The 26316-nt window shown below is 35.1% G+C and overlaps 1 protein-coding gene across 1 annotated transcript in view; it reads left to right on the top strand.

Moving 5' to 3' along the window:
* The window catches only part of KHDRBS2 (KH RNA binding domain containing, signal transduction associated 2), a 699880-nt gene that overhangs the window by 87123 nt on the left and 586441 nt on the right, over nt 1-26316 (top strand). Inside the window, exon 2 of the mRNA XM_030840977.2 lies at nt 10089-10216. Within this exon, the coding sequence (XP_030696837.1) occupies nt 10089-10216 (128 nt within the window). The remainder of the gene's footprint in view (nt 1-10088; nt 10217-26316) is intronic.

Below are 26316 nucleotides of genomic sequence, written 5' to 3'. Positions count from 1 at the left end.
TCCATTGCCCAAGGGCTTTTTTTCTTTCTTTAGCTCAGAAAAGATTTTCAGAGTGCTGTCATTATTTCACAATAATAATTTCAATTTTACTAGGATAAAAATATAATCTGTGCTCTATAACAAAATGTATTTATTTTTCTAGGGGAGAACTTTTGTTTGGTGACTAAGAAATTTCTGATTCAGTCTTCTTTCCTAAATTTATTTTATTAAAAACGTTAGTGATTTGGAAGAATAATGTAGTGATACTCTCTTCTAAAGAATTTGTGGTGGGAAACAAAGATTGGTAAGAGAATGTAAATATCAAAATGTAATTGATGTAGAAAATCCTGAGGCATCTACACGAAGATATTAGAACTAATAAAAAAATACAGCAAGGTTACAGGACACATGATTATACACAAATAAATTGTATTTCTCTGTCAGAGATGAATGATCCAAAATGAAATTAAGAAAATAATTCCATTTACAGTAGCATCTAAAAGAATAAATTATTTAGGATTGAGTTTGACAGAAGAAGTATAAGGAATTTATGAAGTTACAATGCATTCTTGAAAGACATTAAAGGAGACCTAAACAGAGGGAAATGCATCCCATGTCTGTGATTTGAAAGACTAAATATTATTAAGATGACAAAATTCCTTGATTGACATACAGATTCTTTGCAATTCCTATAAAAATTCCCGCTGCTTTCTTTCATACACTGGCAAATTAATCCAAAAATTCATATGGGAATCCAAGAGACCTAAATAGCCAAAACAGTCATGAAACAGATGTACAAATTTGGAAAACTCATAGTTCCTGATTTCAAAATTTACTACAAACTGACGTAATCAAGACAGCGTAGTATTGACAGTGTGGTATTGACATAAGGATAGACAGAAAAATCAATAGAATAGATTTGAAAATGCAGAAATAGATCTTCACACTATAGATTCTTAAGAAGGGTGCCAAGAACATTCAGTGTGGAACAATAGTCCTTTTGATAAATGGTGGTGGGGCAAGTGGATATCTACATGCAGCAAAATGAAGTTGGACCCCTACCTCACACCATATACAGAAAATTAGTTCAACATAGATCAGAGACCTAAATGTAAGAACTGAAATTATAAAATTCTATGGGAATAAATCTTTTTGACCATGAGTTAGGCAATCGTTTCTTAGATATGACATAAAAGGTGACCACAAAAGAGAGAGAAAAATTGGACTACATAAAAATTAAAACTTATGTGGTACAAATGATACCATCAAGGAAATGAAAAGAAAACACACAGAATAGGAGAAAATAGGAGAAAATACTTGCAATACACAATACTGTGTGATAAGAGACTTGTATCCAAGAATATAAGGAAATCTTCAAATCAATAGGAAAAGACTTAATTTAAATAAAAATAGGCAATGGATTAGAGTATACATTTCTCCATAGAATATATGCAAATTACGAGCAATCACATTAAAAGATGTCAACATAGTTATTAAAAGTGCAAATCAAAGTCAGAATGAGGTACAATTTCATACACACTAAGATGGCTAAAATAAGATAGAAAATAACAAGTGTTGGATTTTAATATGATACAGTAACTTTGGAAAGTAGTTTGGCAATTGTTCAGAATGTTAAGCATATAGAAACTGTATGACTGAGTTAATTCCACCCCTAGGAATCTAGTCAAGAGAACTAAAAACAAATATCCACACAAAAACTGGTGCACAAATGCTCAAAACAACGCTAGGTATTTTATCAAAAATGTAGAAACAACCTAAATTCCCATCAGCTGATGAATGGGGTAAAAAAAAAAAAAAAAAAAGATGTATACATACAGTAGAATATTATTTGGCTGTAAAAAAGGAATGAAGTACCAATATATGCTACAACATGAATGAACCTCAAGAACGATACACTAAGTGAAACAAGCGAGGCATAACAGGCCACACGGTGTGTGATTCCATTTGTGTGGAAAGTTCAGAAGAGGCAAGTCCATAGAGATAGAATTCTATAGTTTATCATGACAAGCTATGCCGTTTGTGAGACCTATGGAATCAAGCCTACCTTAAGATGAAATTCAGGCTGAGTAGCAACCAGACACTGGCCCCTTTCTCTTAGGTCCAGGGATGGTTTCATTCCTCAAGGATTTACTGCTTTATTGGCGAGGAGAGGCAGAGGAACGCAAACTCAAAGAATAAAACTTTTCTCACTGCATCTAAAGAAGAGCAGCCAGAGACAGGCCTTTGTGTGCATTTGTTCAGCACCACGCCATGGTGATCAGAGGCCCTTCATAAGATATGGCCAGTCTGTTTTATCAGAGCTGCATGGGGATAACTAAAAAGAGGAATAGGAAGAACAAATGGAAAGTAGAATGGATCCAAGAAGCTAAAAAAAAAAATCATCTTTAACTACTGTAGAAATTTTATTTTCTAATATAGCCCTTGATTATTTGCCCTTGATTCATTATAGGAGCTTCCCTCTTTATTAGTTGGGAAAAGATGACTGGGGTCAAGGGAAAATGTTGGTAAATTTTTTCTGAAGATTGGAAATCACTACAAACACCAAGCCCATAAATTATATCCTAGCTAATTTCAAAGCAATCCAACAAGGTAGGGGTTTATATATATATATATATATATATATATATATATATATATATATATATATATGGAATCTCAGAATTTCTTCTATATACCAGTGTCATAATTGGGTACCATTTGCATATATTATTCATCAAGATCAATGCTCCTATAGCATTGACCCATTGAAGATGGGTTCCCAGTTTATTAATTGTGCCATTCATAAATACTGCAAATGTATTTAATAAACTTGTGAATTTGGTTTACATAAGTATGGCTTATTGAAATATATAGGTAACACATTAGGGATGGTATGAACAACAATAAAATAAACTATTCACTGTGATACTTGGAATTATAAGCCACTGGATAGTTAGCACTTGAGCACAGAGTGTTACTTCTTCTCCCTCCCAGTTACTTACACACAGTAAGACACTCTCTGTAACATTTGCTAAGTGATGAAAGTATTGGATGAAGAAACTCTGCCCTGGAGCAGATGAACGTGAAGCAGGTCATACTCAGTTCTATTTAAATGCTTTTTTTCTGTTGACATGTTAGGAATTTTTAACTCCAGTGAATAATAGCCCACCTTTATTCAATTCAGGAAAATTAAACACAAGGAGTGCCTAACGTAATTAGGCTTTTAAACATCTTGAAAATAAATGAAAACCAATTTAAACACACCTGGGTGTAGTATTTCTGTAAAATTAGTCAAAATGGTGAATATATTCTGATTTAGATAATTATCACAGTAAAATTAGGCTCAGAAAAAGTATTTTAATTTGAACAGTGCAGCTTGAGCAGCTGATTTTAAATGTGTTGTTTTCTTTTTATTAAGATGGTGTATCCCAAGATACCTTTGGCAAAAGTAAAGTCTCTCATATTTTCCCACAAACATAGGACATATGTTCTACTCATGCTTTAGAAATATAGTTGATTATGAATATGAGAAAATCAGAAGTAAATTATTAATGACTTCAGACTGCTCCCATGTAACATTAGTAATTCACTGGAAAAAATCAAATATATTGAGTAAAAAAGACCATCTTGAGAGCTTATTTTTCAATATTTTATATGAAAAATTATATACATTACATGTCAACTCAAAAGTTTCAGCCAACTTTCTAAACTACAACCAAAATTATAGCTAAACAGCAACATATAGTAACAAAATCATGTTTGGTTGTAAAGTGCTTAAAATATCACCTAATGTTTACTAAACAATAAGGGTGTAAAAAGTAGTTGTTTTGAATACTCATCCCCTCTTTTAGATGTCAGTCCCTTTGCCCTTAGGCTTTCAAACATGCACATTCAAACATGAGATTAAAACCACTCCAGATTATAAAACTTATTGTATTGCATTTTGTGGAAATAAATATGAATTTTAAAATGCTGTGTTTTGTGGAAATAAATGAGTTTTCCCATGTAAGCAATGATCTAAAAATCATTGTATTGACAGTCACATATATTGTATGAAGTTTTTGACTTAAATACCAAGAGACATTTTTTCTAGAAAAACTTATTTGGACAGTCTGATGAGTAGTTCGATTTTGAGTTTATAATTCATCATTTATTGTAATGGGTGCTGGGAGTAAAAAATAATAATGTGATATGGTACCTGGCCTCAAGGAAGTCACAGTTTAATGGTGGAAAACAGTTGTAAATAGAACGGTACAAAGTGATTAAAAGTGCTGTATTTAAAAAGTACAGAATATTAAGGGAGACCCAGGATGGGATAGTCATGCAAGATGAGTGTTCAAGCTTTTAAAGACAGGAGAGTAGCCCTTCACCGATCAGAGGACACAGGAGGGATCAGGAGTGGCAAACTAAGGACTTTGGAAGCATGCTAAGGGTGAATCTGCTTAGGGTCTGAGTGAGGATGGAACGCTGTGTGAGACAACACTAGACTGTGGCCAGAGATGAGAAAGGAATGGCTGATTGATTATTAGTGACAGGAAAAAAATTAAGAATTTAACCTTCAGTCAGCGAGAAGCAGGTACTTGTCGGTGCAGTGACACTCATTCATCCAACAAAGAAAATCTGAATGCTCAATAGAGCCATGGAATAAACATGACACAAATACCATACTGCTATACAAAAGGGGAATGTATAATGCTCAGATCTGTGTTTTAAAAAGCTAGCCAGGATGTGAAAGATAAGTCATGCATGGTCTTCAAAGAAACTAGTTTAAAGTCTGCTGCCACAGGTGGAAGTGGATGGAAAGGGTCTGGAGTAGTGGAGAGCCCCTGAGTGGAGGCTGGGGTTGAGGGGCCCCAGTGGGACCAAGGGGCCTCGGTGACTGTTGCCTGCACAGTGAGGAGGGTTAGGCAGCAGCTCATGGGTAATGGCTAAGATCCGTGTTCTTCTTGTTCTCGGGTGACCAGAAAGAATAAGCTTTAGAGTTAAGTTGAATTCAGTTAGAGTTTCAAGTTTCTTGGAAATTTTAGGGTGGAAATGTCAAGTCAGAAGTTTTAGAACTCAGAAAGGTAGTTTGGGCTCAATGTCTGAAAAGGTGAAAGGTGGCCGATGCAGATGGTCGTCAATGCAGATGGTGATTTTTTGATGATGGCCATTCTGACCTGTGTGAGGTGATACTTCACTGTAGTTTTGATTTGCATTTCTCTAATAATTAGTGATGTTGAGCATATTTTCATGTGTTTGTCTTTTTTTAATTTCCTTTAAGTGTAAAGATTGTTTATTTGAGCTTTTTCTTGTTTTTTGAGGTAGGTCTGTATTGCAGTGAACTTTCCTCTTAGTACACCTTTTCTGTATTTCATAGATTTTTGGTATGTCACATTTTCATTTTCATTTGTCTCCGGGTACTTTTTAATTTCTCCTTTGATTTCTTCATTGACCCAGTAGTTGTACAGTATCATGTTGTTCAGTCTCCATATATTTGTGATTTTTCCAGTTTTCTTCTTTTAGTTGATTTGTACTTTCATAGCATTTTCATTGGAAAAGAAGTTTGATCTGATTTCAGTCCTCTAATTTATTGAGACTTGTTTTGAGTCCCAGCATATGGTCTGTCCTTGAGAAAGTTTCATGTGTCCTTGACAAGAGTGTGTATTCTGCTGTATTTGGATGGAATGTGCTGTACAAATCTATCAAATCCATGTGGTCTAATGTTTCATCTAAGGTCACTCTTTCCTTGTTGACTTTCTGTCTTAATGATCTATCCATTGATGTAAGTGGGGTGTTAAATTTCCTTACTATTATTGTATTGCTGTCAATTTCTTCCTTTATGTCTGTTAATAATTGTTTATATATTTTGGTGCTCCTTTTTAGGTATATATATTTATTATGTCTTCTTCATCTTACAAAACTAAAACTCTAGACAATTCATTAAGAAGTTATGGAGATCTGTTGCACAATAATGTGAATGTACTTATCACTACTGAGCTATACACTTAAAAATGACTAAAATGATAAATAATGTTATGTAGTTTTTACCATAATAAAGAGAATACCTTCTTACTGTACCTTCCATCTGACTTAAACCAATGAGTGAAGTTGTGCAAGGTGCATACAGGCATACTAACATTTAACTCTGTTGTAATCTCCACATAACCCTATGGTGTACTGTGGTGATAGCCACTAAAAATAAGTTGATGAATGCTAAAATAAATCCTTGAATCTATCTACCTATCTAAATATCTATCTATCTATATCTTAACACATAAACAGTGAAAGAAAAACAAAACTATTAAAATCTTTGTAGTTTAACACTTTTTAACAAAATTAAGCTTTCCTTTATGTATTATGTTTTTCCAATAATATGGAAGCCATATTTAAATAGAGACTGTATAAAAAAATAACTATATAAAATGACTCAACATCTCTATAAAAAACTGATTAGTTATTGCTGGATGATAATCAGTGCCTTTCCATTTTTATGGATATCTATATTGTCTGAACATTCCACAATGAATATGCATTAATTATGAAGTAAAAAAAGAATTACTTTAAAAATTTAAAGTAATTTTTAAATTTACAAAAGGAAAAGTGTGTATGCCTTATTTTCCATGGTTTTAAAATCAGGCAAGTTTGGTATATACCACTTTGTGACTATACAGTCGAGAAGTGCAATGACTGATCTATTAGTCATATATTAATAGATACATCAGGGAAGATGAGATAATTCCCTGAAACTATCAAAAGGGCAAAATAAATATAAAATTCTTTTAAGGAAAACATAAAGATGACCAAGAGGCACATGAAAAGATCCTCAACATCATTAATTATTAGAGAAATGCAAATCAGAACTACAATGGCTTCACACTGGTCAGAATGGCCATCATCAAAATATCCACAAACAATAAATACTGGAGAGGATATGGAGAAAAGGGAACCCTCTTGCACTGTTGGTGGGAATGTAAATAGATATAGCCAATATGGAGAACAGTATGGAGGTTCCTTAAAAAACTAAAAATAGAACTACCATATGACCCAGCAATCCCACTACTGGGCATATACCCTGAGAAAACTATAATTCAAAAAGACACATGCACCCCAGTGTTCATTGAAGCACTATTTACAGTAGGACATGGAAGCAACTTAAAAGTCCATCGACAGATGAATGTATAAAGAAGATGTGGTACATATACACAATGGAAAATTACTCAGCCATTAAAAGGGAGAAAGTTGGGTCATTTGTAGAGACGTGGATGGACTTAGAGACTGTCATACAGAGTGAAGTAAGTCAGACACAAAAAGACAAATATTGTATATTAATGCATATATGTGGAATCTAGAAAAATGGCACAGATGAAAGTGTTTGCAAAGCAGAAATAGAGACACAGACATAAAGAACAAACATATGGATTCCAAGGGGGGAAAGGGGGATGGGATGCCTTGGGGGATTGGGATTGACATATATACACTATGTATAAAATAGATAACTAATGAGAACGATGCTGTATAGCATTGAACTCTACTCGATGTTCTGTGGTGACCTAAATGGGAAGGAAATCCAAAAAGGAGGGGATATATGTATGCATATGGCTGATTCACTTCGCTATACAGCAGAAACTAACAAAATATTGTCAAGCAATATACCCCAATTAAAAGAAAAAAAAACGAAAAGAAATTTTTAAAGGAAAGTATAGAAATTAACAGAAAAATCAGTGGAAATGGTATTTCATCCAGCCCCATTTCTTGATGGAAAACTTGTTGGAATTAATCATCAAGTGATCAAATTTCAAATGTCTAAAAATGCCTAAGTGGTAGCTTTGTAGAGAGCAAATAATGTCAGACAAATTTAATTTATATCTATGACAGAGTGACAAGGATAAACCAATAAGGATTGCATTGAATCTGTACATTGCCTTGGCTACTATAGTCATTTTGACAATATTGATTCTTCCAATCCAAGAACATGGTATATCTTTTCATCTGTTTCTGTCGTCTTTTATTTCTTTCATCAGCATCTTATAGTTTTTGGAGTACAGGTCTTTTGTCTCCTTAGGTAGGTTTATTCCTAGGTACATTTTGTTTTTGATTAGATGGTAAATGGAATTGTTTCTTGAATTTCTCTTTCTGATCTTTAATTGCTAGTGTATAGAAATGCAAAAGATTTGTGTGTATTAATTTTGTATCCTGCAACTTTACCAAATTAATTGATGAATTCTAGTAGTTTTCTGGCAGCATCTTTAGGATTTTCTATGTATAGTATCATGTCATCTGCAAACAGTGACAGTTTCATTTCGTCTTTTCCAATTTGGATTCTTTTTATTTTTTTCTTCTATTATTTCCATGGCTAGAATTTCCAAGACTATGTTGAATAAAAGTGGCAAGAGTGGACATCCTTGTCTTGTTCCTGATCCTAGAAGAACTGCTTTCAGCTTTTCACCATTGAGTATGATGTTAGCTATAGGCTTGTCATATATGGCCTTTATTATGTTGAGGTATGTTCCCTCTGTAATTTTCTGGAGAGTTTTTATCATAAATGAGTGTTGAATTTTTTCCAAAGTCTTGTCTGCATCTGTTGAAATGATCATGTCGTTTTTATTCTTCAGTTTGTTGATGTGGTGTATCACACTGATTGATTTGTGGATACTGAAAAATTCTCACATCCCCAGGATAAATCGCACTTGATCATGGTGTATGATCCTTTTAATGTTTTGTTGGATTCAGATTGCTAATATTTTGTTGAGGAATGTTCACCAGTAATATTGGCCTATAATTTTTTTTTTGTGGTATTTTTGTCTGGTTTTGGTACCAAGGTGATGGAGCTTGGGAGTGTTCCTTCCTCTGCAGTTTTTTGGAATACTTACAGAAGGATGGGTGTTAGCTCTTCTCTCAACATTTGATAGACTTTGCCTGTGAAGGCATCTGGTCCTGGACTTTTGTTAGTTGAGAGTTTTTTAATCATGAATTCAATTTCTGTTCATTTTTTCCTATTTCTTCCTGATTCAGTCTTGGGAGATTGTACCTTTCTAAGAATTTGTCCATTTCTTCCAGGTTGTCCATTTTATTAGCCTATAGTTGCTTGTAGCAGTCTCTTACGAACCTTTGTATTTCTGTGGCAAATAAATTAATTTTAAAAAGGAAGGAAGGATAAATAGTGTACGTTTGCTTAAAAGATATTCAGGACTTTCCTGGTGGTGCAGTGGTTAAGAATCTGCCTCCCAGTGCAGGGGACATGGGTTCGAGCCCTCATCTGGGAAGTTCCCACATGCTGCAGAGCAACTAAGCCCATGCACCAGACTACTGAGGCTGTGCTCTAGAGCCCACAAGCCACAACTACTGAGCCTGTATGCCACAACTACTGAAGCCCGCACACCTAGAGCCCATGGTCCGCAACAAGAGAAGCCCGTGCACCACAATGAAGAGTAGCCCCCATTTGCCACAACTAGAGAAACCCGTGCACAACAACGAAGACCCAATGCAGACAAAACTTAATAAATAAAAAAAAAAATTCACTTTGGGAAGATTCTCATAAGGATAAATTAGTATTTCCTCTTAAACATCTATGTAGGTAATTTCATGTTGATGAATATGAATGATATCATTTACAGATTTAATCCTTTATGTGACTTTTCTGTGACTCCCCTTTTTAATTGGATTTAAGTTTGTGAGAATATAAAATAGCATACTGTTTATCTCTACTACCCTATTTTAGATAATGGATGATTTCTATTTTCAGTTATTTTTCCTTTGGAACAATTCTGACTAAAAACAAAACATTTAACGTTAAAATATATTTGTTCTATTCATTGCTCCTAGGAAATTTATGTTTGCTTAGATATTTTAAATAATTAAAGGGAATATTCTTTCTCAAATTTTGTTTGAAGACGTTAAAAGTTAATTAAATGCATCCTTTGTTTCACAGAAGACAGTTGTATCTTCAGTCATTGCTTTTTGGTTTTAGTTGATATAGATCATTGTACAGACAGTACAGTAGCATAGCTTTCAGTCCCTTTATCAAGGTTCTTCAAAATCTTATTTAAGAAAGGGAGTGATAAGAACAGTCAGTGTATTTATGATGACTTCTTATTTCATTTAATGTTTTTCTTGTGAATTTTTTTCAGAAATTGAAAAATTTCAAGGTTCTGATGGAAAAAAGGAAGATGAAGAAAAGAAATATCTTGATGTCATCAGCAACAAAAACATAAAGCTCTCAGAAAGGGTATTGATTCCTGTCAAACAGTATCCAAAGGTACTGTAATATATGCTTTGTTCACATAGAATTAAGAAAAAATTGATAAAAATAAGACTTGATGGTTTATTCATTGTCTTTCATGAAATAAATATGTAAAGCTTCATTTTATTAATATACACAAATATATGATACTGACATAGAAGAAGGAAAACTCTTTGAAAGTACAATAATTTTCAACTGATGGCTGTATTTTTATTCTGTGAATATGGGAAGCATAACTAGATATTTTAATAAGTTATTTAATGTGTAAATCATTTGACAATTTGATTTTTCAAATATGCGCACTCAGTAATGTTTTGGTTCATGTTAAAATGCATATTCTTATTGCAAAAGGGAGTAGAATTACTGCTACTGTCAATATACGGCATTAGCCAAACAGCAGAGAATTATTATATTTAGGAAGGTAATATAGTCTTTATTAGACCCTTGGATTGTAATCTCTAGTCTTCTATATTCAGAGTCCATTTATATAATGATTATGATAGTATTTTCTTGAAAATACTTTTTCACTAGACACTTTGTCATCATGTGATATTTTTATCAGCAGAATCATTATTATAAAATATAACATTTCAATAGCATGGTTTCATTACTTATATTCATAAATTCCAATGGTTGAAAGCAGTTTCTTTTTTTATTTTTTTTTAAGTAAATTACCTAAGCAAAAAAAAAAAGGAAACTCAAAGATTTAAGCTGGTAATTAACTTTCTGAAGAGTGTATCTGAAGCAAAGACCATATAATTGTCCTAATAATAAAGATTACAGAAATAAATGCTGTAGTTTACCAATTGTCTTCTAATATGATAAAGTTTAGTAAATACAATTTAAGTAGAAGGTTGTGTTTGTAATTATTTCAAACAGAATAAGCTGTTACAGCACATCAAACCATAAAATTTAACTTTCAGATGAGGTTTTTTGGGCATACACGTTTTTGGTTTTTGTGTTTATTTTGAGCTAGACCTACACTATTGCAAGATAGGTACATTCAATAGATATATATTTATAATTTAAATTTTATGAAATTTACTTTACACTTATGTTTTAAAATATTAAATTGGGCTGTCATAGAAATGTACATGAAAAGTTTTACTTAGTAATGAAATATGGTAGAAATATGATGGGGTATTGTGTCTTTTTTAAGGAACCTGGTTAATTAAACCTTTAGGGTCTAGATGGAGTACAGGGTCCTTCTTTAAATCATATATTTATATATTACATAACTTGATACTTTTTCTCAGAATAATACTTGTCCATTCTTAGGATATGAGAAAGCTCGTGATAGACTCAGTATCTGCTTCTCAATAAAATGTAGCTCTATATCTCTGACCAAGTTGTGTTGGCGTTTCAAGTCCTGATAGCTCTCCAAGTGATGGGTGTGAGTGATGTTATACTGAATATTACAGTAGTAGTTTACACTTGATTCATAATGATGACTACTGAAACAAGAATATTTTATGGTGTCAATTTTTGTGTGATATTTAATTTCATAATTTATAGGAAGGTTTTTAAACAACAAAACCACCTATTATTCATATTGAAATAAACCATGTCTCACTAGCAAATTATTGTACCCCCTTGAATTTTTAGAATCACAGAATGCTTAAGCTGAGACTAATCTTGGAAATCACAGAATATATAAAACTTCTATTTTACAGATGTGGTAACTAATTATGACTTGCTCATAAAAAATTCACAACTAATTGTGAACTGCTCAAAGAAATAATCTTTGCTCTAGATGGAATGCTTCACGAGGCTGCTGTTATTTTAAAATTCTTCATTTTTTGTGAACCATTACATTTTTAACTTGACTAAAAATGCTCAAATTTTACATGACTTTTTCATATAAAGTGTGGAAGAAAGTTAAAACCGATAGCTCCTAATGATTAATAGTTTTACGGAGTATTATCAAATAACAATTTATGCCTTATAAAATCTACCATTTTTATGAATATAATGAATATAATGCCAAACTTCTTTATTTATTATGGTGATGTGCATTTCATACATCTAATTATCACACATAGAGAACTCTTAGAGCCCTTTTACAGAAAAAGAATACTGAGAAACACAATCATCTATCAAGTTGACCTACATTTGTTTTTGCTTGTTTTTATACTATAACAATAAAATTAAAATCAACGTTTTGAAAACAATATTTACTTTCAAAAGTGGTGTTTCTCTCCTGCTGACTGAATATCTGTGGTGTTAATATTATAATCTCTAATCTTGAACCGTATTTGCTGTGCATTTGTGAGCTGTAACACGTGTAGTGCGGTATGATCCTGTGAACTGTTGAGCAGGACACAAGAGTATGGGTTCAAGGTTTACTCTTTTAAAATAAAAAGTGATGCACCCTTTAGGGGTCCATCAGGGAAAGGCCTGCCTCACACGTCTTCTCCCACAGCTGTCCCTGCCCTTGATGCCTGCTGTGTGGACTGACAGTCCATGTGGTGTTGACATCATCCTCTCCAACAAAGAGTAATATAGAATTATGGGAATTCTTGAGGAAATGACCTCATCCCGATTTTACTACTTAACCTTTTACAGACAGATTTTGTTTCAATTAGTCTCTAATTCAAGTTAGTTTGCTGACTTAATTAATTCAAGGAACTGAGAGAAATTTAAGATTTAAATTATAGAAAATATAAGAATACTTTTCACACACATTAAGAATGATTTATCTAGTGTTTTGTAGTTAATCACTTAATTTGGAGGAAAAAGCCATATTAAATTATTTTAATGGACAGTTTTTCTTGTTTGTTTTAATTTTTTTTTTGTTTGTAACAAGATTAGTAAATAAATAGACTTTGTATATCTATTGTTTACATTTGCAAATGTTTTAGAATCAGAGCGATTATGTCTTGATGGTCAAATCTCTAAGGAGGCAACGTAGTCAGTATGTTCCTCTATAATCCTGAGATTATTGTGGAAAACGCACCACCTTTAACATTAGCTCTTTCTCCCTGAATCCACACACACGGCACTTTATAGTCCAATACACATTTACTTTTTTCAAATTTGGATACTTCCAACTCTTATGCATATTATAATCAGAATCAGTTTACAGTCTCTATCAGGCAAGTGGTGTTTATAACTCACTGTTTTTGTCTGTAAACTTTGCACATGTGAATTTGGTCATGGCTTCTTATATTGAGTTGTTTGTAGTGTTGGAAGTATGTGTATTGAGTTTAGTTGCTTTTGAAAGTGTATTAGGGCATTATGATTTAGTGTTGATGTGCTAGGAGATTACATATACAGAAAAAGAAGAGAACTGTAGCTTGGGGCATAAATTTGATATTAATGAAGACAGTCTTCATCCTTGCAAGAAGCAGAAAAAAGTGCCTTACAGGACATAAGAAACTAAGATACACATAATGTTGGCTGCTGTGTTCTGTTTTGTTCTGCTAGAAGGATGACTATCACAAGCAGGCATCCATGCAGAAGGATGCCCGTCACAAGCATGGGCACAGTGAGGAGGGTCAGAGGATGGGGCAGTACTGCCTCCACCTGCTGGAGACCTGCCTGTTGCTATTGTACCTATTTGTCCATCTGGGCAATTCAACCTCTCAGTGTCTTTTAAAAATACCTTTTTGATGTTGCCTTTAGAATCCTCTAAAATACTTCAGACATCTTCTTCAATTAAATTTGCCCCAAGGCCCACATTTTATTTCTCGACCCAAATTACTGCCAACTTTTAAAGCAATAAATTGCCAGGAGCATAAATTGGCCCCCAAAATTTAGCCCCTTTTAAGATCAAATGCAGCCATGTCCCCCTGTGCTGCTTTTGAAATCAATTCCTTATGTAGATTAATGCAGAAAATTAAAGTTCCAAAATATGTTCAAAAACACCACACTTGCTCTGTATTTTGTCTTTGCCTGCTCAGTCCCAGAGAGAGGGGCTGCCTTCTGTGCCTGGTTGGAAGCACTCTCCGCAGCCTGGCATGTCCTCCCACAAATCTTGTTTCCTTCTCTGTACTTTGAAAGATGAAAACCAAAACCTGTTATTTTTTCTAACTTTTTAAGTAATTATCAGAACATTTAAGAATGGTTAATAGGATGATGAGTTAAGGTGGCAGAGGAGTAGGAGGACGTGGAGTTCATCTCTCTCCACAGATGCATCAGGAATACAACTATAGATGCAACAGTTCTCACAGGACACTGGCTGAATGCTAGCAGAAGACCTTGAACAACAGAAAGGACTATAAAGATCCTTGCATAACTGGGTATGACAAAAAATAAAAAAGGTAGAGGATGAGGAGAGGAAGTGGGACAGGGCCTGCACCCGCAGTTGGGGAGCTGAAGCAGAGGAGAGATTCCTGGATTCGGGGAAACCCTTCTCTGACAGGGAAATCAATTGGGACAGAAGGGAAGCATTTGAGGCTGTTGGAAGAGGGTGAAATGGCTGATCTGTGACAGATGCAGCAGACTCAGAACTACACAGACAGTCTGTACTGTGGCCCTACGTGCCCTGGACTGGGACGTGTGTTCACAGGTGTGCAAGGGAGCTGGGAGCTGGAGCATGGGGATTGGAGAAGAGGCCTGGGGCAAGAACTGGTGTTGGCTGTGGGAAGACAGACTGAGGGGACAGGAGGGAAGAAATCCACAGCAGGGAATGCCTACGGAGGAAGACCGGACTGCCATGGAAGCAGGCACTACTGCTGAGTCACACTCAGGGGGAGGAGCCACTATTGTAGCCTCTCTGTCCCCTCATGCTGGCACCCACCAACGGACAATAAAAGAAGCCCTCTCAGGGCCAGCCCTCACATGCCAGCTTCCGGGCACCAAAAATAGCCCGGCCAGGGCCAGCCCTCATGCACCTTACGCCAGGTGCCAGAAAAGGCCCTCACTAGGGCCATATCTCTTGCACCCATGATCGCTGGCTTCCCTGCACATTTGGCACCACCAGGGCTCCTGCCGTCCAAGCAGTCATACCACCTCTGTGCCTGGTCCTCACTGGGGCAGAGCCATGAGCTCCAAGGCATCCTCAAGACCAGACTCCTGTGGTTGGACCACATGCAGAGTTGGGGATAAAACCAAAGCTGAACCCCAGGGATGGGGCGACTAAGAAAGAGGATTGAAAATCTTTCCGTGAGCTGTACAAGCTGCAGATTAAATCCACATGATCAGCTAGACCCTACCTCTATCCAATATCTGAGTAGACAATGAGTGTTCCCACAAATGAAAACAGTCTATCTCTGGCAGCTGTGGAGTTTGGGGACAAGAACACACAGGAATTGGGCCACATCAGAGTCTGCGTGGTCCCCACAGGGCCCACAGCAGGTCCAGGGACCAGCCCAGAGGTAGAGGAGGACCTCCTGGGGAGGCAGAGGTGAGCTGTGGCTCATGGCGTGTGCAAGGACACTTAACAGCTGAGACCCCACGGAAACATAATTATTACTATTACTTTTATTATATTTTGATTCATTCTCTTGTTGGTTCTAGCTTTTTTTTTTTAGTTTATTTTGGGGGGGAATCTTCGTGTTTTATAACGTTTAAAAAATTTTTTTATATATTTCTGTTTTCACTTTTCTTTTATGTTGTTCTGTGTTCTTTTCTCTCATTTTATTCTTTTTCTTTCATATATTTTGTATTTTAAAAAAAATTCCCATTTCTACTTTCCTTTTCTGTTGTTTTGTTTTTTCCCTTTTTTTTTAAATTATTTTTATCGGTTTGTTCTGTTTCTTTGCTTTATTCTTCAGTTGGCATACTTCTTTGATTTTGTTTTTAGGTTTTGTGTTTTTGTTAGTTTTGATTCTAATTCTTTGATTTTGTTTTTAGGTTCTTCAGTTTCTCTGGTTGTTCTCTTGTTTTTTTGTTTCTGTTTTGTTTTTTTTCTGTTTTTGTTTTTGTTTGGTTCTGTTTTTCTTTCTTTTGCATGTGTGTGTGTTTCCTTGTTTCTGTTTTTGGTTGTTTGATTCTGTTTTTACCATTTGTCTGGGGCCTTGTTTGTCTTTTTTTTTTTCCTTTCTTTTACTTTAATATATTTTTTATCTTATTTTTTTACATTTCTATTTCTATGTTGCTTTTCTGTTGTTCTGTCTTCTTTCCCCATTTTCTTTTTTTTTAATCATTTTTGTCACTTTGTTTCTTTGCTTCATTCTTCAATTGGCACTCTGCTTTGGTTTGGTTTTTTTGGTTTTGTGTTTTTGTTACTTTTCTTTTTAATGGTTTGATTTCATTCCTGGGTTTGTTTGTTTGTCTGGTTGTTCTCTTGCTTTTTGCTTTATTTGGCTCTGTTTCTTTTGTGTGTGTGTGTGTGTTTCCTTGTTTCTGTTTCCGTTTTTTTGATTTTAATTTTTACCATTTGTCTGGGGTTTTGTTAGTGTTTTAAAAAAATTTTTTTTAATCACCTTTATTGTCAGGATGAGTGACTTGCAGGGTCTTGGTTCCCTGACTGGAAGTTGGGCCTGAGGCTCCAGGATGGAAGCACTGAGTCCAGGACGCTGGACCATGAGAGAATTCCCTGCCCTAGGGAAGATTAATCACTGAGTGCTTTCACGGAGGCCTCTATCTGAATCCAAGATCCAGCTCCACCCAACTGCCTGCAGCTCCCAGGGCTGAACGCCTCACACCAAACAACAAATAAGACAGGAAGACAAAACCATGCATCAGCATACAGACGACCTAAAGTCATACTAAGCTCACAGACACCCCAAAACATACCACCTGACACAGCCCTGCTCATCAGAGAGAAAAGACAGCTCCATCCACTAGAATGCAGGCACCAGTCCCTCCCATCAGGAAGCCTAAGCAAACCACTGGACCAACCTCACCACTGGGGGCAGAGAACAGAAGCAAGAGGAACTACGACCCTGCAGCTGAGGGATAGTATACCTCAAATACTGTAAATTAGACAACATGAGAAGACAGGGAAATATCTTGCAGGCAAAGGAGCAAGATAAAAACCCACAAAACCAGGGCTTCCCTGGTGGCGCAGTGGTTGAGAGTCCGCCGGCAGATGCAGGGGACACAGGTTCGTGCCCTGGTCCGGGAAGATCCCACATGCCGCGGAGGAGCTAGGCCCATGAGCCATGGCCGCTGAGCCTGTGCGTGCGTCCAGAGCCTGTGCTCCGCAACGGGAGAGGCCACATCAGTGAGAGGCCCACGTACCGCAAAAAAGAAACAAAAAACCACAAAACCAAATAAATAAAAAATGAAGAGGAAATAGGCAAACTACCTGAAACTACTAAAGAGAGTAAATATGAACCAAAATCTTGGAAATAGAATAGAGAAAATACAAGAAACATTTAACAAGAACCGAGAAGAACTAAAGAGCAAACAAACAGTAGTGACCAACACAGTAACTGAAATTAAAAATAATCTAGAAGGAATCAATAGCAGAATAACTTAGGTAGAAGAACGGATACGTGAGCTGGAAGTTAGAATGGTGGAAATAAATGCTGCAGAGCAGAATAAAGAAAAAATAATGAAAAGAATTGAGGACAGTCTCAGAGACTTCTGGGACAATATTAAGCACACCAACCTTTGAATTATAGGCGTCCCAGAAGAATAATTTAAAAAGAAAGGGTCTGAGAAAATATTTCAAGAGATTATAGTTGAAAACTTCCCCAAAACGGGAAAGGAAATAAAGTCAAGTCCAGGAAGTGTAAAGAGTCCCATACAGGATAAACCCAAGGAGAAACATGCCAAGATACATACTAATCAAACTAACAAAAATTAAACAAAATGAAAAAATACTGAAAGCAGGAAGGGAAAAGCAACAAATAATATACAAGGGAATCCCCATAAGGATAACAGCTGATCTTTCAGCAGAAACTCTTCAAGCCAGCGGAGAGTGGCAGGATATATTTAAAGTGATGAAAGGGAAAAACTTATAACCAAGATTCCTCTACCCAGCAAGGATCTCATTCAGATTTGATAGAGAAATCAAAAGCTTTACAGACAAGCAAAAGCTAAGAGAATTCAGCACCACCAAACCAGCTTTACAACAAATGCTAAAGGAACTTCTCTAGGCAGGAAACACAAGATAAGGAAAAGATCTACAAAAACAAACCCCTCAAAATTAAGAAAATAAAAGGAACCTACATATAAATAACTACCTTAAATGTAAATGGATTAAATGCTCCAACCAAAAGTCACAGATTGGCTGAATGGATACAAAAACAAGACCCGTATTTGTGCAGTCTACAAGAGATCAACTTCAGACCTAGGGACACATACAAGCTGAAAGTGAGGGGATGGAAAAAGATACTCCATGAAAATGGAAAACAAAAGAAAGCTGTAGCAGCAATTCTCATATCAGACAAAAGAGACTTTGAAATAAAGACTGTTACAAGAGACAAAGAAGGATACTACATAATGATCAAGTGATCAATCCAAGAAGAAGATATAATGATTGTAAATATTTATGCACCCAACATAGAAGCACCTCAATACATAAGTTGAATGTTAACAGCCATAAAAGGGGAAATCAACAGTAATACAATAATAGTAGGGGACTTTAACATCCCATTTACACCAATGGACAGATCATCAAAAATGAAAACAAATAAGGAAACACAAGCTTTAAATGACACATTAGAAAAAATGAACTTGATTGATATGTACAGAACATTCCATCCAAAAACAAGAGTACACTTTCTTCTCAAATGCACATGGAACATTCTCCAGGATAGATCAATTCTTGGGTCACAAATCAAGCCTTGGTAAGTTTAAGAAAATTGAAATCGTATAATGCATCTTTTCTGACCACAACACTATGAGACTAGATATCAGTTACAGGGAAAAAACTGTGAAAAATGCAAACACATGTAGGCTAAACAATATGATACTAAATAACCAAAAGATCATTGAAGAAATCAAAGAGGAAATCAAAAAATACCTAGAAACAAATGACAATGAAAACATGACTACCCAAAACCTATGGGATGCAACAAAAGCCATTCTAATAGGGAAGTTTATAGCAATACAATCCTACCTCAAGAAACAAGAAAAATCTCAAATAAACAACCTAACCTTATACCTAAAGCAATTAGAGAAAGAAGAACAAAAAGAAAAAAACCCAAAATTAGCAGAAGGAAAGAAATAATAAAAATCAGATCAGAAATCAATGAACAAGAAATGTAGGAAACAATAGCAAAGATCAATAAAACTAAAAGCTTGTTCTTTGATAAGAAAACAAAATTGATAAGCCATGGCAGACTCATCATGAAAAAAAGGGAGAAGACTCAAATCAACAGAATGAGAAATGAAAAAGGAGAAGTAACAAATGGCACTGCAGGAATACAAAGGATCATGAAAAATGACTACAAGCAACTATATGCCAAAAAAAATGGACAACCTGGAATATATGGACAAATTCTTAGAAATGTACAACCTTCAAGGATTGAATCAGGAAGAAATAGAAACTATGAACAGATCAATCAAAAGCACTGAAATTGAAAATGTGATTACAAATCTTCCAACAAACAAAAGCCCAGAGCCAGATGGCTTCACAGGTGAATCATATCAAACATGTAGTGAAGAGCTAACACCTATCCTTCTCACACTCTTCCAAAATATAGCAAGGGAGGAACACTCCCAAACTCATTCTATGAGTTCACCATCACCCTGATCCCAAAACCAGACAAAGATGTCACAGAAAAAGAAAATTATAGACCAATATCACTGATGAAGAGAAATGCAAAAATCCTCAACAAAATACTAGCAAACAGAATCCAACAGCACATTAAATAGATCATATACCATGATCAAGTGGGGTTTATCCCAGGAATGCAAGAATTCTTCAATATATGCAAATCAATCACTGTGATACACCATATTAACAAATTGAAGAATAAAATCCATATGATCATCTCAATAGATGCAGAAAAAGCTTTCGACAAAATTCAACACCCATTTATGATAAAAACTCTCCAGAAAATGGGCATACAGGGAACCGACCTCAACATAATAAAAAACCATATATGACAAATCCACTGCCAACATCATTCTCAGTGGTGAAAAACTGAAAGCATTTCCTCTAAAATCAGGAACAAAACAAGGATGTCCACTCTCACCACTTTTATTCACGTAGATTTGGAAATCCTAGTTTTGGCATTCAGAGAAGAAAAAGAAATAAAACAATCCAAATTGGAAAAGAAGCAGTAAAACTGTCACTGTTTGTAGATGACATGATACTAAGAAAATCATAAAGTGGCCACCAGAAAACTACTAGAGGTAATCAATGAATTTGGTAAATTTGCAGGATACAAAATTAATACACAGAAATCTCTTGCATTCCTATACATTAGCAACAAAAAGTCAGAAACAGAAATTAAGGAAACACTCCCATTTACCATTGCAACAAAAAGAATAAAATACCTAGGAATAATCCTACCTAAGGAGGCAACAGATCTGTATGCAGAAAACTATAAGACACTGATGAAAGAAATTAAAGATGATACAAACAGATGGAGAGATATACCATGTTCTTGGATAGGAAGAATCAACATTGTGAAAATGACTATACTACCCAAAGCAATCTACAGATTCAGTGCAGTCCCTATCAAACTACCAATGGCATTTCTCACAGAACTAGAACAAAAAAATTCACAATTTGTAGGGAAACACAAAAGACCCCAAATAGCCAAAGCAATATTGAGAAAAAAAAATGGAGCTGGAGGAATCAGGCTCCCTGACTTCAGAATATACTACAAATCTACAGTAATCAAGACAGTATGGTACTGACACAAAAACAGAAATATAGATCAATTGAAAAGGACAGAAAGCCCAGAGATAAACCCACATACATATGGTCACCTTATCTTTGATAAAGGAGGCAAGAATATACAATGAAGAAACGACAGCCTCTTCACTAAGTGGTGCTGGACAGCTACATGTAAAAGAATGAAATTAGAACATGTCCTAACACCATACACAAAAATAAATTCAAAATGGATTAAAGACTAAATATAAGGTCAGACACCATAAAACTCTTAGAGGAAAACATAGACAGAACACTCTATGACATAAAGCACAGCAAGATCCTTTTTGACCCACCTCCTAGAGTAATGGAAATAAAAACAAAAATAAACAAATGGGACCTAATGAAACTTCAGATCTTTTGCATAGCAAGGGAACCATAAACAAGATGAAAAGAAAACCCTCAGAATGGGAGAAAATATTTGCAAACAAAGCAACTGACAAAGGATTAATCTCCAAAATATACAAGCAGTTCATGCAGCTCAATATCAAAAAACAACCAACCCAATCCAAAAATGGGCAGAAGACATAAATAGACATTTCTCCAAAGAAGATATACAGATTGCCAACAAACACATGAAAAGATGCTCAACATCAGTAATAATTAGAGAAATGCAAATCAAAAGCACAATGAGATATCACCTCACACTGGTCAGAATGGCAATCATCAAAAAATCTACAAACAATAAATGCTGGAAAGGGTGGGGAGAAAAGGGGACCCTCCTGCACTCTTGGTAGATTATAAATTGATACAGCCACTATGGAGAACAGTATTGAGTTTCCTTAAAAAACTAAAACTAGAACTACTATATGACCCAGCAATCCCGCTACTGAGCATATACCCTGAGAAAACCATAGTTCAAAAGGAGTCATGTACCACAATGTTCATTGCAGCATTATTTACAATAGCCAGGACATGGAAGCAACCTGAGTGTCCATCGACAGATCAATGGATAAAGAGGAAGTGGCACATACATAAAATGGAATATTACTCAGCCATAAAAGGAAACAAAGTTGAGTTATTTATAGTCAGGTGGATGGACCTAGAGTCTGTCATACAGAGTGAAGTAAGTCAGAAAGAGAAAAACAAATACCATATGCTAACACTATATGTGGAATCTAAAAAAAAATAAAAATGATTCTGAAGAACCTAGGGACAGGACAGGAATAAAGATGCAGACTTAGAGAATGGATTTGAGGACACATGGAGGGGAAGGGTAAGCTGGGATGAAGTGAGAGAGTGGCATTGACATATATACACTACCAAATGTAAAATAGATAGCAAGTAGGAAGCAACCACATAGCACAGGGAGATCAGCTTGGTGCTTTATGACTATCTAGAGGTGTCAGATAGGGAGGGTGGGAGGGAGCTACAAGAGGGTGGGTATATGGGGTTATATGTATACGTATAGCTGATTCACTTTTTTATACAGCAGAAACTAACACAATATTGTAAAGCAATTATACTCCAATAAAGATGTTAAAAAAAACAAAGAATAGTTAATAGAGACACAAGGTTACTAACTGTGGAAACTATGACACTTCAAAGCCAGCATTACCACTTACAGTCTTGGAGACATCTCTCTATTTTTCTAAGCAATGTGTTTTCTAAAATCCACTCTGTAGCTTATATCTTAAGCTTGTTTTATCTTTACCAGAGACCACTTCATAGCATCGCTTGCTTTTTATTTTTCTAAAGGAAATGAAAAAGAGGATTTGTTGGGCTTTGTGATTTCAGTTTCATTTATATCTGTTTCCTAATCTCTCACCTGTGAATTTAAATGTCAGTTGAGGGCTTCCCTGGTGGCGCAGTGGTTGGGAGTCCGCCAGCCGATGCGGGGGACACAGGTTAGTGCCCCGGTCCGGGAGGATCCCATGTGCCGCGGAGCAGCTGGGCCTGTGATCCATGGCCGCTGAGCCTGCGCTCCGCAACGGGAGAGGCCACAGCAGTGAGAGACCCACGTACCACCACAAAAAAAAAAAAAAAAAGTCAATTGAGAAAATAATGACACTCCTAGAAGTGTCACATTTTTTTACGAGAAAGAAAATAATTCCAAAGTGCTTGTGCAATGCATTCTCTTTAATAGTTGGCGCCTGAAATTACCATGTTTTCCAGAAAAATTTGGAAATTTGCAGAGGTATTCTGTCTAGTACTTATCTTTTCCAATGACTTTTTTATTAATGCCCATCCCATGTATTTAAATATTATTTTTCCATTTGGCACTCAAACTTTTTTTTTGTCTCCAATAACCCATATATTCCTAATCCTGAATTGTATGTGTTTCTCTCCCCATCCTTTTTTAGGAGTTCAGCACACCCTCATGAAATGTGTGCTCACATTTCCCCAAATGATCTCACCTTCTTTTCTAGGTCTAGACCCCCTAGGGGATCTTCAGTCTGTTTTAACCTGCTGTTTCTATCCCACCAGTGTATTTCATACTCACCTTCAACTGAAAAACTGGGAACTACTTCAAATGGATCATTAAAATGCTAGTGCCTTTTTAAATGTGTCCAAACATGTATCCTTACTCAAGGGTCCTTTGAGAGCCAAAAGATCTTCTACCTCACATCCCTTCTTTAATCTCACCATTCTTTATTTGCTTGTTCGTTCATTTGTTTGTTTAATTCAGTGAGCCTTCAATAAGTTTCTCTACACCCATTAGAGCATAGATGGCCCTTCTGCCATTTATTTTGTTGTTGCAATAGAAATGGATTTTTATATAGATAGATCTTAAAGAGAGTAGAGGAGAAAGATCAATATTAAAATCGAGAGGCACAACATTATCAGTTGAATGGATTCCCATATTATTACTGACCCTGGAGGACATATTGACATATGGAACCAAATTAATTTGATATAAATTCAAGCACTGTAATATACCTTGAGAATAGCAGGAAAAAACTTCCTCTGGAAAGGATACAGGAAATAGAAGTTAATGCATCTCCTCCCCACCTCCAGAAAGGTCTAGAGAAGGGATTATTGTTACTTATAATACTAAGTTAAGACCTAACTACAACCACCTTTTTGAAAGGAATTTAGAATCATGTAGAAAAATTGTGAGTGACTTTTATTTATTTTTTCAAATTTAAGTAATTGTTAAAAGAAATTTGTGTAACACATTTAGATTTCTACCATTTTATAAGTAATTTTCTTAAAATACATGGATTTCACAAATATATCACAAAAATAAACACTACAATTCTATTATGAATATCAATGCAAAAACTTTAAAAATATTACCAAATGTTGTGTATCAGTATTCAGAGCACCATTATTCACAATTGCCAAAATACAGAAACAACTCAGATGTCCTCAGCTGATGCACAGATAAACTAAATGTGGTATACACACACAGTGGAATATTATTCAGCTGTAAAGAACAATGAAATTTAGATGCATATTACAACATGGATGAATATTGAAAACATCATGTTAATAAGGAGAATAAGCCAGACACAAAAGGACAAATATTGTATGATTCCACTTATGAAAGGTACTTAGAACAGGCACATTCATAGGTACAAAAAGTGTAATCGAGGTTACCCGGGGCTGTGGAGAGAGATGAATGGAGAGTTATTGTTTAATAGATATAGAGTTTCTCTTTGGGATGATGAAAAAGTTCTGGAAATGGACGTGGTGATGGTTGCACATTGTGAATGTACTTAATGCCACTCAATTCCACATTTAAAAATAGTTAAAATGGTAAATTTTATGTTGTATATATATATATATATATATATATATAATTTATTTATTTATTTATTTTTTTGCGGTACGTGGGCCTCTCACTGTTGTGGCCTCTCTCCTTATGGAGCACAGGCTCCGGACGTGCAGGCTCAGCGGCCATGGCTCACGGGTCCAGCCGCTCCGTGGCACGTGGGATCCTCCTGGACCGGGGCACGAACCCGTGTCCCCTTCATCGGCAGGCGGACTCTCAACCACTGCGCCACCAGGGAAGCCCTGTTGTATACATTTTATTGCAATAATAATAATGTTATAAAAATATTACCAAACGAATTTCAATAGTACATTACAAGCAAAATAAATTACACACAAATGTAGTTTTATTACAGGAATGCAAGACTGGTTTAGTACTTTAAAATATTTTTTTTAAATTACCGAATTTTAGGATCAAATCAGGCATTTGGTAACATCAATTTTCCATTCCTCATGAAATGACATGAACATATGTAATGAGTGTATATTAGAAATCAGTGTGAAGAAATTGTTTATTCATTAATTGTTAGATAGGGAACTAGTGAGGCATTTAGGGCAAAAGAAAATAAAGACTAAATCCCTAACCCATCTTTTGCACCAGCATAAATCTCAACTGGGTCTAAGATTAAATTTTTTTAAAAGTACTGGAATAAATTATGAGAAATTTATTTTATAATATTTGAGGGGAGAACATTTCTAAGAAAGATGGAAAATACTTGAAGCCATAAGTAAATGATTAAAATATTTTACACCGTAAAACTAAAACTCTGTATAAGCAAAAATAATGATGATGATTACCAAAATAAAAAGTCACAATCAAAATGTTAAACTGGCATGGCTATTTGAGAAATATTTGAAACACATGACAGACACTTTATTTTATTTATATGTAATGGTCCCACTTTTTCTAGTTGAAGAAGAAGCCAATGATACCAACACAGTTGTCACACATATACTGTTTAAAACAAATAGAAAAAACCCTGAACCTCACTTATCAGAAAAATCAAGTTAAGATGAATTTGAAATGTTTCTCTCCTCTAGCAGACTGATGAAAAAAGTTTGATTATAACCAATACTAATGGTGTTAGAGTATGGGGGAATAATACACTCTGTAAACTGCTGCTCAGAGCATGGAGATACAGCCATTTTAGGGAACAGTTTTTCAAAATCAGTGAAAATCACAAAGGCACAGACTTTTGGAATCAGTTGGATATCTAGCAATTTATTTTAGAATTAATATATTTGCACATATATATATATAAGTGAAAGTATAAAAGATTTTAGTTTATTTCTCTTGAGCATAAAAGGGATATATTTATATTAAATATGTATACTTATATATATAAGATGATAGACAGATAGAGATAGATAATAAGGAAACAGTAGGAGGCCCTTTTCCGTTGCAGGCTCTTTTGTGCTGTCTGAATTAGTTATACTAACACGTTATTTTCCTAGTAATAAAGATATTTTTAAAATAGTTTGGGCTAATTGAAAACATTTAAAATAGAAAAAAAAATGTTTCTACTTAAAATCTTTTTCCTAGATAGAGAAACAAATAATAAAAACTAAGGATTATGGAATGTTTTTATATATATCAGACACTGTATATTTTTTACATATACCAAATCATTTAATTGTCACAAAAATCCTAGTAATTCTATCCTTCCCATTTTAC

Source organism: Globicephala melas, chromosome 11, assembly GCF_963455315.2.
Source record: "Globicephala melas chromosome 11, mGloMel1.2, whole genome shotgun sequence".
In the NCBI taxonomy this organism is placed as follows: Eukaryota; Metazoa; Chordata; class Mammalia; order Artiodactyla; family Delphinidae; genus Globicephala; species Globicephala melas.
Note: the sequence above shows the minus strand (reverse complement) of the source record. Positions and strands in the feature narration are given on the sequence as shown.